The sequence below is a fragment of the Acanthisitta chloris genome, unplaced genomic scaffold (genome assembly GCF_000695815.1).
Source record: "Acanthisitta chloris isolate BGI_N310 unplaced genomic scaffold, ASM69581v1 scaffold2251, whole genome shotgun sequence".
Taxonomy (NCBI): domain Eukaryota; kingdom Metazoa; phylum Chordata; class Aves; order Passeriformes; family Acanthisittidae; genus Acanthisitta; species Acanthisitta chloris.
In genome coordinates this window covers 506-14,994 of record NW_008657446.1, presented here as the reverse complement: position 1 = coordinate 14,994, position 14,489 = coordinate 506, and the positions used below count along the sequence as shown (strand labels likewise).

The 14,489-nt window shown below is 44.4% G+C and overlaps 1 protein-coding gene across 1 annotated transcript in view; it reads left to right on the top strand.

Moving 5' to 3' along the window:
- Positions 1–14,489, top strand: part of CREBBP (CREB binding protein) — a gene marked incomplete at its 3' end in the record, with an annotated part of 73,805 nt that overhangs the window by 58,822 nt on the left and 494 nt on the right. Inside the window, 10 exon segments of the mRNA XM_009084698.1 lie at positions 856–933; positions 1,494–1,561; positions 5,310–5,460; positions 6,984–7,130; positions 7,454–7,567; positions 7,935–8,100; positions 9,031–9,198; positions 12,053–12,214; positions 12,483–12,764; positions 14,337–14,486. Coding sequence (XP_009082946.1) covers positions 856–933; positions 1,494–1,561; positions 5,310–5,460; positions 6,984–7,130; positions 7,454–7,567; positions 7,935–8,100; positions 9,031–9,198; positions 12,053–12,214; positions 12,483–12,764; positions 14,337–14,486 — 1,486 coding nt within the window.

Below are 14,489 nucleotides of genomic sequence, written 5' to 3'. Positions count from 1 at the left end.
ACATCTGTGCAGCACTGGGCATCTTCCTACAGACCTTAACTAGCTGCAATGACATTTTATCTTACTAGAACTGTGTCCTCTGGCAGTTTGATACACAATACATTTTGATTCCTTTTCTTATCTTTGCAAATACCAACTAGAGTTCCTCCCCCAAGCCTGTAAAGACAGACTGAGAAACGACCCCACTACACTTGGCTTCATAACCAACACTGCAGTCTCAACTGGGAAAACCTCTGACAGTTTTCCCATATGAAAAAAAATACTTCTGCCATAGTATTTTCTCCCCAAAAGAAGTCTACAGCAGAGCCATGCAAGCAAAGACAAGCTCATACATGTTTTCTTGGCAGGGTGATTCACAAATGACTAGTTTTTACATTTGCAGTAAGTTGAGCAACCATTTAGTCAGCTTGGGGTTCTTGCAGCAATTGAAAATAAGATCTGTGGAGGTATGCTTGGGGTTCTTGCAGCAATTGAAAATGAGGTCTGTGGAGGTACTGTTGGGCAGAGTTCTGTGAAGCCAGGAAAACTCAGGGCTCTTGGAAAGGACAGAAATCCTTTCCTTCGAAAAGGAAAGACAAGATTCAGAAGAAGTTGTGTGTGACAGCTCATTTCAGCTTTTTAAGCCAGCACATTTTGCAGTTTCTGTATAGGTATAGAGATATGTTTGTAATTTGCACGTGGAGTGATAGATGTAGAACTGAATCTATTCTGAGTCATTTTATCTGCCACATAAATTGGGCCTTCTGAAGTCGATTCAGCTCTTAGCAGAGATTTGGAGAGTCCTCCTTTCTTGCTGAATTCTGGAAAATCACCCAATACCCAAAGTGATTAGCTGCTGGGTTTTTTTCTCCTCAGGTTTGTGGACTGCAAAGAATGTGGTCGGAAGATGCACCAGATTTGTGTGTTACATTATGATATTATTTGGCCTTCAGGGTAAGAGATGTTTGTTAGCTTTTTACCCCTTGTATAATCAGACCCATGTAGTTTATATTATTCAGCATTTCTACCTTGTATCTTTACTATATGTCCACTGCCTTTTAAAGAACTGAATACAAAAGGGAAAAGCATTTCTAAATAAAATACAGTTTTAGGTGTGTGGGCTCTTATTTCAGTATATTCAGATGAAAATATGCATGAAACCAACTTGTCACACACTCAGCTCTCTGTGGTTTCTTTCTAACTCCTAAAGAAACTGCCTAAAGCTCAGCTCTCTGTGGTTTCTTTCTAACTGAAACTGCCTAAACAAGGGCAGCTGGGTGGAGGTAAGTGTGTGTGTGTGTGTGTGCACAGAGCAACACAGGTATAACTGCTTGGCAGAATTAAACCAGCTCATAAAGGCTTTCAGTCCCTTGGAAATGGAGTAATACAAGCTGGTCAAATCCAGAGAAAAATACATCATGCTCTGACATTTTAAATGATGGGTTTACACATTGGGTTTAAGTTCACCAGTAATGGGTTTTGCTAAGTTTTTGGTTATTTTTCTTTCTCAATAGGTTTGTCTGTGATAATTGTCTGAAGAAAACTGGTAGAACACGCAAAGAAAACAAATTCAGTGCTAAAAGTGAGTTTGATATTTCAGTTTTTATCTTCAATACTCATCTTCTCCCTAATAGCTTTTTGATTGAGACTTTGTGTTGCCATGATAGACAGCACAGGAGCATTTGCAAGATGGGGAGTGGCATAGCCTGAGGCTGTCAGAATTTTGAAGACTTGCTCTTTGTGTGTTTGTGGTCAGTCTTGATGCTGCTTGAAGCATTTGGCATCTTTGTTCTTATTTTTCTGGGGTTGCAGAGCCTAAATAGGGTCAAACAGAGCAGGGAAGCAATGGGGCTGCTGCACTTGGCTGGCTATATTTAGCCATGTTTCCATGTAGCATTGAAACTGTAGTAAATGACTGTCAGCTCTGTGCCCTTCCAATAACATGGAGTAACAAGCTGAGCTGCAGTTCAGGTGCACTGTGCTGCTGCCAGACACTAATGTGTTTGAAGAGCTTTTCTTGCCTCCAGAGCAGGCAGTGGCAGAAGAACTGTCCACTGGAATGAGTAACCCATGGGATTCTCTCAGCAGTGACCACTGGCATAGTCTTGTTGAAATGGGCACTGAAGGAGAGGGCAGAAGATGCCAAGTCAAGGTGTCTGTCTCCTTAGTAATCCCCACACAGTGTTCTCTGCAGGCATTTAACATAGTTCAGTAGTTTTTCCTCACACACATAACTGGGACAGGGAGAGGAGGGACTGGTGTTGGCCATACAGTAGCAGTGCAAAGGGCAGAAAAATAGAGTATAGAAACCAAAGGGTGATTCAGCCACTTGAACAACTGGAACTTGCAGGTGCACTTGATTCCTGCCTTGTTCTTGTTGTTCCTTGGAAGTTGTGAGCATTACTTTGCCATCCTGTTGCCTGCACAGGATCTCCCAAACTGTGCTAAAGACAAGGGTTTGCATTGAATGTGGCTTATGGATAACTTCATGTGTGGTTGATTGCATAATAAGAGATGTGAAGGGGATGATTTGGAGATGCTAATGCTGTATGAGACATATTAGGTTACAGTAATCAAAACGGTCTCTGGAGTAACCTGACGCACACGAGAGAGTATTGTTAAAAGAGCTAAATTAGCCTCATTAAAGGCAGATTAAAATTGTAAGAGCACATTAATAAAATGAAATCAAAATGTGGTTTCAGATAACCATTTTAAACGGAGGTCTATTCTGTTATATGCTGACTTTACAGCATATATTGATCTCTTATATCAGTGTTTGATTCCCTGGATATCTGCAGTTGTTCCATGATACTGTTTAAAGTTTGAGTAACCAGCCATTTAGTTCAAGGTAACCATTCTGTTCCGAACAGGGAAATAATGGGACTTTTTCCCTGTCCTCCTTTCCCTGCTGTTTGGCTATCTTTTCTTTCTTGGCTGGGTCTGCTGTGAAACCCAAACTTTGGAAGTGTTTGTTTTGCTAAGAAAATGTACAAATATTACTTCACCAGTTGTCAATGCAGAGACATTCAAAGACAAAAGATATCCTGACAAATAAGTTGCCCAAAGTAGCTTCCTGAGGACAAGTCCCAAGTTGCCCAAAGTAGCTTCCTGAGGACGAGTCTTAGTGAGGCAGGAGTCTGCCTTTGTTCCTCTCTGTCTGATCACTCACCCACTAACAGCCGTGTGGCCACTGCTGCTGCACAGATCTTCTGTGCTGGAGCAGCCTGGGATGTTGTTAGCAGTTTGGATGCCTTTTTTCAACTCTGCACTGCAGTTGTCACTGAGTCTTGAACTTGTATTAGACTTGCATATGCTAGAGGTGTCCAAGAACCAAAATCCAGTTGCTTTCTGAAAGAACTTGCATGTTCTAATATGTCTTTGAGATCCTTCCCTTACAGTAAGCTCAGTGCTGCCTGTTTCTTTTATCATCTTATCTGGTCTGCTTGTGATTGTTGGTTTTCAAGTCTTCATGCATTGCAACATAAGGAAGGAAGCAGAGACCCTTTGGTTGCTTAGCATTGGGAAGATGATAAGATGAAAACATAACAAGGCAGTGGAGTTAACTCAAGTGGCTTTCTAAAAATGTCCTCATTAGCTGAAGTGAAGCCCTTGCTTCTTTTTCTGTTTGTCTTCAGAGAAATCAACAAAACAGAACAATTTCCTCAAATTATTTGTGATTTTTCTATATAATTCTTTGAATTTCCTTTAAAATCAGCCCCCTTCTATGCTGTGTGGAAAGCCCAATATAATGTATTGGGCTGGGAAGCACTGGGAAAGGCCAGTGTGTGGTAATTGCTAAAGGGCATGGTGTGTTCTTTTTTTAACCTGCCTTTAGATTTAATTATTGGCTCCCAGGTAAATGATACTTAGACTAGTTGTGCTGTTGAATAACCACAGATCTCACTGGACAAGGGGATAGGCTAAAAGATGTAGATCAAGTCTGGCATTTTCTACAAGCTGACTGTAATGAAGCTGCAGGAGGACAGGGATAGATGGGATGTTGGGAAGAAATTCTTTCCTGTGAGGGTGCTGAGGCACTGGCATAGGTTGCCCAGAGAAGCTGTGGCTGCCTCAACCCTGGAAGTGTTCCAGGCCAGGTTGGACAGGGCTTGGAGCAGCCTGGGCTAGTGGAAGGTGTCTCTGCCCATAGCAGGGGGTGGAATGAGATGAGCTTTAAGGTCCTTCCAACCCAAACCAGTGTGGGATTCTCTAAAATAAAATTTTACATATGTAAATCCCTTGGAAAGTGAGATCATCCTTTATGGATATGTGGCTTTTTCCCCCAGTATTGGAGCCTAAAGTAATTTTTAGCATAGATATTTTACTGCAGCATTCAATGTGCTCAGGAGGAAGGACCAAGAGCCTTGTGTCAGGAGCCAAACAACAGCTGAAAAATGAAGCAACAGAGGGCAGAAAATTTAATGCATTTGAGTAAAATGAACATCTGTAGATTGCACCATTTCTTTTTAAAAGATAGCAGATTGACCATAAAAATGGAGTAGAAATACTGGGTGGGAAAATAAGTGCAGCAGGGTAAGAGAAATAGTCATAAATCTTCAAGTCAAAACAGTGATCTCCTCATGTTTTCTTAATCTATCCCCAAATCTGCATTGTGATTTCTGTAATTTGTTGTGGATTGATGTGAAAACCATTACATCCTGCAAGACCACAACCCCAGCTCTGCCCACAAAAGCCAGTTGTGAATGCAAAGCCCCAAGCAAGGGGATCTGCACAGTCTGTGGACTTGAACTTTTCCAGACCTCTGTCGCTGTGCGAGAGCTGTTTAACCTTGCTGTGCAGATTCCTGTAACTGCAGTCTAAAAGCTCTCTTGAAAAGAAAAGAAAAAGCAATGAAATCGCCATTGAAGTCAAAAGGCTTTTCATTTCTGTTGCTTTGCTTTGCTTTGCTTGAAAAGGTGTGGCATGGAGCCAGATCTATAAAGTGATGTAATCTCTGTCACCCCGCCAGCTAGTGGGTTTGGGAGGAGGAAACATTTGCAGTGCTCATGAAACAAGGCTGCAAATTTAAAAATGCTCCGTAAAGCTGCTTTGTTAGGTCACTTACAGGGGAATTTTCCCACTGTGGTGGTTTTAGCTTCCACAATAGGGTGTGAACACTTCAGGCTTGGGTAAAAGCATCGATGGGTTTGCTCTTTTCATTTTGGCTGCTTAAATAACACCATCAAATTTTCATATGGAGCTAAAACAAAGGGGGGAAAAAACCTACTTTCATGCAGAGAAGCAAGTTGAAAGAGCTTACAGTAACAGCCTGAACAGTGATTTCTCCAGTATTGACTTTCTATTGTCATATTCTCCCCCTTCCCTTCCAGGGCTGCAGACTACACGTTTAGGAAACCATTTGGAAGATAGAGTGAACAAATTTCTGCGGCGACAGAATCATCCTGAGGCTGGAGAGGTTTTTGTCAGAGTAGTGGCAAGTTCAGATAAGACAGTAGAAGTGAAACCAGGCATGAAATCCAGGTTAGTTCTATTAATTTTAATAAATGCAAGCTTTTATTTTTTATTTGTTTATTTCATTTTGAAGTCTCCTTGCATAGGTATCACAAAACTTTGGCAATTTGCACCTTAAAGCCTTTGCACATTTTTGAAGCTTGGGCATAAGTAAGATTATGAAAAACGCAGAGGAGGTGAGGTAACAGTTGTATTTAGATTGTTTGGGGGGCAGCAGGGATTGCTCAGGGAGGTGGTCGAGTCACCATCCCTGGAAGTGTTCAAGAAGCATCTGGATCTGATGCTGGAGGATGTGGTTTAGGGGTTACAGCAGCAACAGGTTGATGGTTGGACTCAATGATCTTAGAGGTCTCCAGCCTTGATGATTCTATGATTCAGGGAAATCCTGAGTTTGGTTATACTCCTCTGACTTTGTCTTACTAAATCGTGAGAGTCTGACCAGATTTTGGTTAGTGTTATGGAATTCCTAGTTTAATTTGGAGCAGTTCTTGAGAGTCTGTTCCTCACTCTGTTCCTTCATTTTGTTGTGTTTTTATAAACACTTTAGCTTTCAGGGTTTTTTTTGAATGTGCTTCATTATAAACGAAAAGCTTAAAAGGTTTATTTTGTGGAGTATTTTGGCTTTAATTCATAAGGACAGTGTTTATGTGACATCACTTCGTCGCAATGTATCAGGTTTTTGGCTCTGCAACCTTTTTAAGGCTTGTGGTCCCTGAGGATGCTCGTGGACTCAATGCTGGCCTGTTCAGCCCTGTGTGCTGTATGGAAACAACCTGTCCATGAGTTCATAGAATCAGCCAGGGTGGAAGAGACCTCCAGCCCTACTGTGGTTACTAGACCGTGGCACTAAATGCCACATCCAGTCTCAGCTTGAAAACCTCCAGAGATGGTGAATCCACCACCTCCCTGGGCAGCACGTTCCAATGCCTTATCACCCTCTCCATAAAAAATCTCTTCCTAATATCCAACCTAGAGGGTGATAAGGTTTCCCCTGAGTCTCCTCCAGGCTAAACACCCCCAGCTCCCTCAGCCTCTCCTCACAGCTCCTGGGCTCGAGTCCCTTCACCAGCCTCATTGCTCTTCTCTGGACCTGCTCCAGCACCTCAGTGTCCCTCCTGAACTGAGGGGCCCAGAACTGAGCACAGGATTCAAGGTGTGGCCTCACAAGTGCGGAGTCCATGGGCAGCATCACTTCCCTGGTCCTGCACACCATACTGTTCCTGACGCAGGCCAGGATGCCATTGGCCTTCTTGGCCCCCTGAGCACACTGCTGGCTCAATTCACCATAACAGGATTCCCTGTTTTAACACAGCTCTGATCTGACCCTGTGCAACTTGAGCATAAATATTTCTGATGAATGATAAGTCAGGTGGAGAAGAATTTCCTCGTTCTGGCAGGACGTTGGTTAATAACTGTCTTGTTCTTTTTGTTTATCCCGTTCTGAAGAATTTCCTCGTTCTGGCAGGACGTCGGTTAATAACGGTCTTGTTCTTTTTGTTTATCCTGTTCCTTCCCACCACCCTCTGCTGCAGATTTGTGGACTCTGGGGAGATGTCAGAGTCTTTCCCATACCGCACCAAAGCTCTGTTTGCGTTCGAGGAGATCGACGGGGTGGACGTGTGTTTCTTCGGGATGCACGTGCAGGAGTACGGCTCGGACTGCCCCCCACCCAACACCAGGTACCCTCACTGGGCAGCTGCTCTCCACTTCTGTGCCACCAACCAGTCCTACTGCAGGACTTGACTTTGAAAGGGAAAACAAATACCACAACAAAAACGTTCCAGGTCTTTGTGTCCTGCTTTGAATTTTGCCTCCCGCTGTATTTCTTGCTGTGTAAAGCAATGCTGCCCGTCTTCTGCTTTTGAGAACTATGAAGGTGCTTAAGTATGCATTAAAATATCATGGTTAATTTTTATTTTTTTTGTGTCTAGTATGCAACATAGCTCTCAGCAGACAAAGCTTGAGCCATCCCTGACTCTGTGTCTTTGTGTCCCTGCTGCAGGCGTGTGTACATATCCTACCTAGACAGTATTCACTTCTTCCGCCCGCGCTGCCTTCGCACTGCAGTGTACCACGAGATCCTCATTGGGTACCTGGAGTATGTGAAGAAACTTGGGTGAGTGAGGCCTTTGTAAAGGAAAAGTCTGGTTTCTTAGGATGTGATTTTAATCCAGGACTTCTCTGTTTCCTTTTGCCCTCTCCAAGACCTGTGGAACGCACACCTCTTCTGTAGTGGAGAGAGAAATGGGCATTTAGTAATTTTTTGGTTTGGGTTTTTTTTGTGGTTAGGATTCTCAAACTGACAGCATGTCAGAGCTTTACTTGATGTTTAAGCTTCATTATTATATCCTTATCTCTTGTCTAAACAGATGTTGCTACAAAGAAAAAAATAAAAATAAAGCTCAGGGTGTGAATTCTTAGCTCAGTTTGTGGGAGTTGACTTGGAGATGGCATTCACAGATGTGGTTGTGTTCTACACACAGGTATGTGACAGGGCACATCTGGGCCTGTCCCCCCAGCGAAGGAGATGACTACATCTTTCATTGCCATCCACCTGATCAGAAAATACCCAAACCCAAACGTTTGCAGGAGTGGTATAAGAAGATGCTGGACAAGGCATTTGCTGAGAGAATCATTCACGACTACAAGGTTTGCTGCTGGTTTCTTTCTGATATATTTTTATGGGCTTTTCATTTGAAGGGAGCTCCTAGTGTTCCACAGCACCTGAAACTGGGATGGTGTTTTGCAGGGGGTTTATTCTCAGCTAGTGTCTTCATTTTCTTAGATTCTTTTTGAGGTTCTGCCTTTCAGGCTGGAAATCGCTTAGGTTTGGTGTCTGCATGAAAAGAAACCTGCAAAAACCTGCTTCTGTGGGCTTGCCTTTCACTGCAGGCTTCTAGGCAAGGAATATGGAGCTTGTTAAGGTTTATAGAAGCTGTTTGCTTCTGGTGATTCTGGGAGAGCAGGTGGAATGGAATACTGAACCCCACTAGTGTGAAATAAAAACCTCCTGATTTTCCTAACTGGAGAACATCACACATGTACCCAGGGAAATAAGTTACAGATGGCAAAGGTTGTATTTGCCACTCCTTTCATGCTAAATTTTACAAGAACTCCTTCATGGTAGTGACAGTGCTGGAAAAAAATTGATGTTTTGATGGCAGGTGACAGTTACTGAATGTGAGGAGCAGAACAGCCTATAACAAGCCTTGTCATCAGCTTTGGTGTAGCAAAGAGCTGCAAAATCTGTCTCCTAATAAGGTGGTCTTGAAACCAGGGAGGGGTTTGTTACGTTTTCCAGAGGTATCTTGGTGTCTCCCATCATGGCAGGAACATGAGCTGATGGCCTGATGGAGGTTCAGGAGAGCCTCAGCAGCTGTTTCTCTGAGATGGAGCAGGGAGTGGGTGTTATCAGTATTGCCAGGCCAGTTTTGGAGCTGCACCCAGCACAGGCCTGGCAGGGGCTCTGAGTGAGGCTCAGCTCTTCAGCATAGCACTGGCTCATGCTCTGGTTCTCCTCTCTCCCTCCTAAGTGATCTTGGTTTATTTAGTCTTGCTCCTGTGTGATATGCTTAACAGGACATCTTCAAACAAGCAACTGAGGACAGGCTGACCAGTGCCAAGGAGCTGCCTTACTTCGAAGGTGATTTCTGGCCCAATGTGCTGGAAGAAAGCATTAAGGAGTTGGAGCAGGAGGAGGAGGAGAGGAAGAAGGAAGAAAGCACTGCAGCTAGTGAAACAACAGAGGTGGGTTAGCTCTGTTACTGTATTTGCTCCTGGCTCACATCCAGTAAACTCAAAAAGGTCACTCACATCAGACATGAAATCAGGGGTCCCTTTCACTGGATTACTGGTTTGCTTCTTGGTTAAGAAATACACTGAGAGCTTGGTGTGGGTTATTTTAACAGACTCAGAAGTCAGCTCTGTCAGTTCAGCATCTCTGTTCTCAGAAATGTGTTAAGCTGCTTTTGGATTGCTACATTTGCTTACAGTCATTTGGCTGAGCTCTGGTTCACACCTTTGCAAAGCACCTTTGGTATTTGCATTTTGAAAGATGCTGTGTGTTTCAAAGCTGACTGAAATGGGGCTCTTACTTAAGCACAGGTACTTGTAGTCATTTGCAGCAGTAAGGGGCTTTGCCTTGGTGGGAGCCATTGTTCCTGGTGGGGCTGTCCCTTCCCCACCATTCTCCTTGGGTATAAAACCCAACCAAACAAAACCCACAGCCTAGTTTTTCAGAGTCCTGGCCAGAATTTCATTACTCGTCTCAATCGTATCTGCAGCCAAGTGGTCTCAGCATTTTTATCCTGTCCCTTTGACTTGAAATTTGCAGCAAGATGTTTTGAAAAGAAATATTGTGGGGAAGTCTGAAGTCTGGCAGAGCAGAGTGAGGTGGAACCCAAAGCTTTACCTGGAGAAGACCTGCCTTCAGCTTAGATGCTGTGACTGTTTGCATACAGCATTTCATGGTTGATGTTGGAGGGATGGACTATGGAACCAAAAAGTTAATAGCTTTCACTTTGTTCCTTCTGCACATAACTCTGAGTGTTGAGATATTTCAACATAGGTAGCAGTGTCGAAAGAAGTGGAAGACAAGGCTTGGAATTAAGCTTAGCTAACAGCATCACTTTCAGTACATCAGAGTGTGCCCTTCCAGGGAAAACAGTGTGCGTGTTTACTCTGTGTCTAAGAGGGGGAAAAGGGTTTTTTAAAAGCCCAAAACAGCTAACTGAACTCATACAAATTATGGCCTAAAGTGAGACGATGCAGCCTCAACTGTGAACATCCTTGTGCTCCCTCTTCATGCCACTGATGTTGCTTGGGGCAGCAGGGGAACAAAATCTGCATCCAAGTTGCTGAGGTGTCATCTGAGAATGCAACAAAGAGCTTAACAGTGTGGTCTCTGCACTTGGCTCAGGAAAAGTGTGAGAACCTCTCCAGTGCTGCAGACACCTAAACTTGGGTCACTTCCTGGAGGAAACTGCCCAACAATGAGGATCTCCATGGGTAGTAGCACTAGATGAATCTTTGTGTGGAAATGCCACAGAATCTGTTTGTCTTTTCTTAAATTCTTCATCTTAAACTTGGTATGTTTGGAGAGAAAAGCTCCTGAAAGCCATCATGTGCTTCAGGTATCATGAAGGGGAGTCTAAAGAGGTGGTAAATACTCAGAATTCTTGGAAAAGGTTCTGGAAGGGTGAGGCTCCCTGAGTAACCTGCAGTCAGCATCTCTGGCTGAAAAGCTGAAGGTGCAGATGAAGTGCTACAAACACAAGCTTACAGCTCCTTAAAGCTGTGCAACTGACCAAATATAAACTTGGTAAAGGTGGAGGAGAGAGAAAACAGACAAACAGTGTTAGATAAGTTTCAGTCTGTTCTTCCTGTTTAAAATCTCTGTTGATGCTCTGGGCTGTGCAGGCGAAGGGCAGGCCCCATCCTCCTCAGGGGGTGCAAAATTTGGGGTAGGAACATGCACTGTCCACTCTGAATGCCTCCAGATCACTTAGAGCTCTGTCTGATTTCCCACAAAATAGCTTCATTTTAACTTCCAAACAGGTTTGGTCAAAAAGTCCATAAAATTAGTTGCAGCAAAGCCAAAAGTGGACAGGGAATTCCTGTCCAAGCCTCATTAATGGGATGGGAGGATGGCAGCACTCTATACATAGAACTTCTCTCTGCAGTTGGAGTATTTTCGTTTTCTTTGCATAAATATGCCTGTGGAAGAGCCCTGTGTTTGCCTGTACCTCCTGTCCATGGAACTGCTGTGCATATTTGTGTGTATATATATTTGTATCAGACTATTTCAGTAGCTTATTTTTAATACTATAGTGACCAACATTGCAGCAGTTGGAGAGGGTTTTCCTAAGTGAGTTCCCTGTTGAGGTTTTTACTTTTCAAGGACATGAGTTTAGAAGTTATGTCTATTTTCTCAGGTCATCTAAATAGCATCATTGCTATTTTTTGCTGTCTTTACTTAGCTCAGTGTATGGTCACTGTGGTCTGTGCTGGAAACTAGGCACAAGCGAAGGTTTGGGAATTTTTTGTTGGAGTTGCATATGCAGCTGGAAGTCTGCAGGATGGAGACTAATGTGTTTTGTTGGTTTCAATTCAAATCCTGCACGTTCTTATCTGTGTGCTAGCCCGAAATCTGTTCAGTAAAACCAAACAAACATTAAATCAGAGCTCGAGCAAGTATGTAAAGCCCCAAATGCACTGCAAAGCAGGATACTGCAGTCCTGCAATTTTTTTGAAGTCCATTTAATTTTTAGCTCATTTTATCATCAGATATCTCTAAGATCTAAAGCAAGCAGTGGCAGCTGAAGTACTGTGTTTGGAGAAGGAAAAAAACTCAGTGTGAGATGGGAATTATTTAATGTACATACATACTTTAAAAGTCTATTTTTAAACAGTGTTTGGATTTGTTTGCCTGCCAGTTTGGCTTTTGATTTTTCCTGGAAGATAGGATATATTTAACACAGGAGGGCTGATTTACAGGCATTGGAACAAGGTTCTATTCCTGACAGCAGGAGTGTGTCACTGTGAGCTCAGTGAATGGGAGAGAGCTCCAAAGTGTAACATCCTCCCTGTGTGTTCATTGCAGGGGAGTCAGGGCGACAGCAAGAATGCCAAGAAAAAGAACAACAAAAAAACCAACAAGAATAAGAGCAGCATCAGCAGAGCTAACAAGAAGAAGCCCAGCATGCCAAACGTGTCCAACGACCTGTCGCAGAAGCTCTATGCCACCATGGAGAAGCATAAAGAGGTACTGTCAAAACAGGCTGTGTAAAGAGAAGGGTTTATTCCTGTAAATCCAGGCATGGAGATACTCAGAACTGAAGCACCAGGAGGAGTAAAGCTTGTGGTCGGGCTGGAAATGTTTCTGTTGCATAACAACATACTGGAAGAGATTAGCTTAAACTAAGTTAATTAGCTATGGGTTGTAGCATACCAGCACTGCAGCAGAGCACGAGCTGCTTCCTGCAGGGTCTCTGACCTCACTGACTTCTCCTTCTTTCCCCATTTTTCTTCAGGTCTTCTTTGTGATCCATTTACATGCCGGGCCTGTAATTAACACTCTGCATCCCATCGTGGACCCTGATCCATTACTCAGCTGTGATCTGATGGATGGGCGAGATGCTTTCCTCACCTTAGCCAGAGATAAGCACTGGGAGTTCTCCTCTCTGCGCCGCTCCAAGTGGTCCACGCTGTGCATGCTGGTGGAGCTGCACACCCAGGGGCAGGATCGCTTCGTCTACACCTGCAATGAGTGCAAGCATCACGTGGAGACCAGGTGGCACTGCACTGTCTGTGAGGTATGTGTGTGGCACCAGGGAACTCTGCTCTCTCTTGCCCTACAGCTGAGCTGCACGGGGGGGTTGTGGATATTGCCCAAAGTTCCTCCAAATTAAGCCTATCCTAATGAAAGGGCTGCTAATCCCTAAGGGAAGGTGGGTAGGAGAGGTGGGTAGCTCTTCTTCTGGAATAAGTGACTTTAGCTTCTTAGTATGGAAAACACCAGTGCTCTGGAATGGCTCCTGCTTTTAAAGACTTGTAGAATCCTGAATCTTAGAATGGTTTGGGTTGGAAGGGCCTTAAAACCATGGGCAGGGTCACCTTCCACTAGCCCAGGTTGCTCAGGTTTTAGGACCAGGTTGGTGGTCCTGCATCAGACTAGTCTGAATCTGCAGGGCACCTACTCATCCATATTTCATGGATGTCCACAAGAGAAACTGCCTTACCTTCCTGCAGGTTCCATTCCCTTCTGCTTTGTAGGTGGCACAGCCACGTGTGTGCCCAGGCTGCCACAGAGCTGGGTGAGGAGGCTGCCACAGCTCCTCAACGTTGGCCCAGCATGAGTGGTTTCCTACCCTTCACCTCACACCAAGTAATTGCTTCCTGACCTGGCTCAGTGCTTTCAATGGCCAATCCTTCCACACGGATCACTTCTGAGCTGTGTTAGAGAGCAGTTGTCCATGGGATTGTATTGGTGGCCTTGAGGAGAAGGAAATCCTGGAGAGCTTGTGTGGACCTCTGGCTGTAGCTGAACAAAAGAAATTTTAATAAGTGCAGCCTAGATTTTGCACTGCAAGTTATTGCCAGGTTTGTGGTGGAAGAGTCTTAATTAATCCCTCAGAGGACAGCGTTGAGCAGGGCTTCTTGAGGCAAAGCTGCAGGAGGAGGATCACACACTCTTGGGGAGTTAGGTGCTGGAAGGAGGTATGGCCTTCAGGCTGCTGCTGGGGACCTCTGTGTAAGGGAGTGCCCTTCCTCCAGCAAAAAAAGGACAGGGCAGTGAAAAAGGGTTGTGAGCAGGTTTTCAGCATCTGTCTGAGTGTGAAACTTGCACTTGATTTGAGGGTTGTTTCAGAGATTTTAAAAAATACCTATTTCAGGGTAGTAATTATTAGTAATTACACTCAGAATAACTAAATGGAGAGCCAAAACTTACCTTTTAGGCAGTGACTGTAGGTTTATCTTACTAGTTGGAGGTTTTGGTGCCCCAGTTAGGCATCACAGACAAATAAACAGTTCCTGTCATCAGAAGGGAAAAACAAAACAATTCCTGCAAGATTCTTTTCCTGCACTAAAATGACCCACCGGCACCCCTGGATTGCAATGTTAACAGTGCTGGCAGTGCTGAGCTGCTGCCCTTCCTGCCCCAGAGCCCGCACAGCCACTTCCCACCGGGGTACAGGTTGGAACTGAAGTGGCAGCTGGTGACAGCACGTGGCAGTTGTCCTGGTTTTGCTCTGTGTGGCTGTACCCACTGACACCTAGAGTGCCTGCACACCAGGGTGGGGATGCTCCCTGGTACTGCTCTGCCCTCTCATTGATGTGGTTTGTGCTCAGTCAGCCACTGAGCTCTGGATTTTCTTTACTTGCAGGACTACGACCTCTGCATCAACTGCTACAACACTAAGAGCCATGACCACAAGATGGTTAAGTGGGGCCTGGGCCTGGACGACGAGAGCAACAGCCAAGGGGAGCAGCAGTCCAAGAGCCCCCAGGAGTCGCGGCGGCCGAGCATCCCGCGCCGC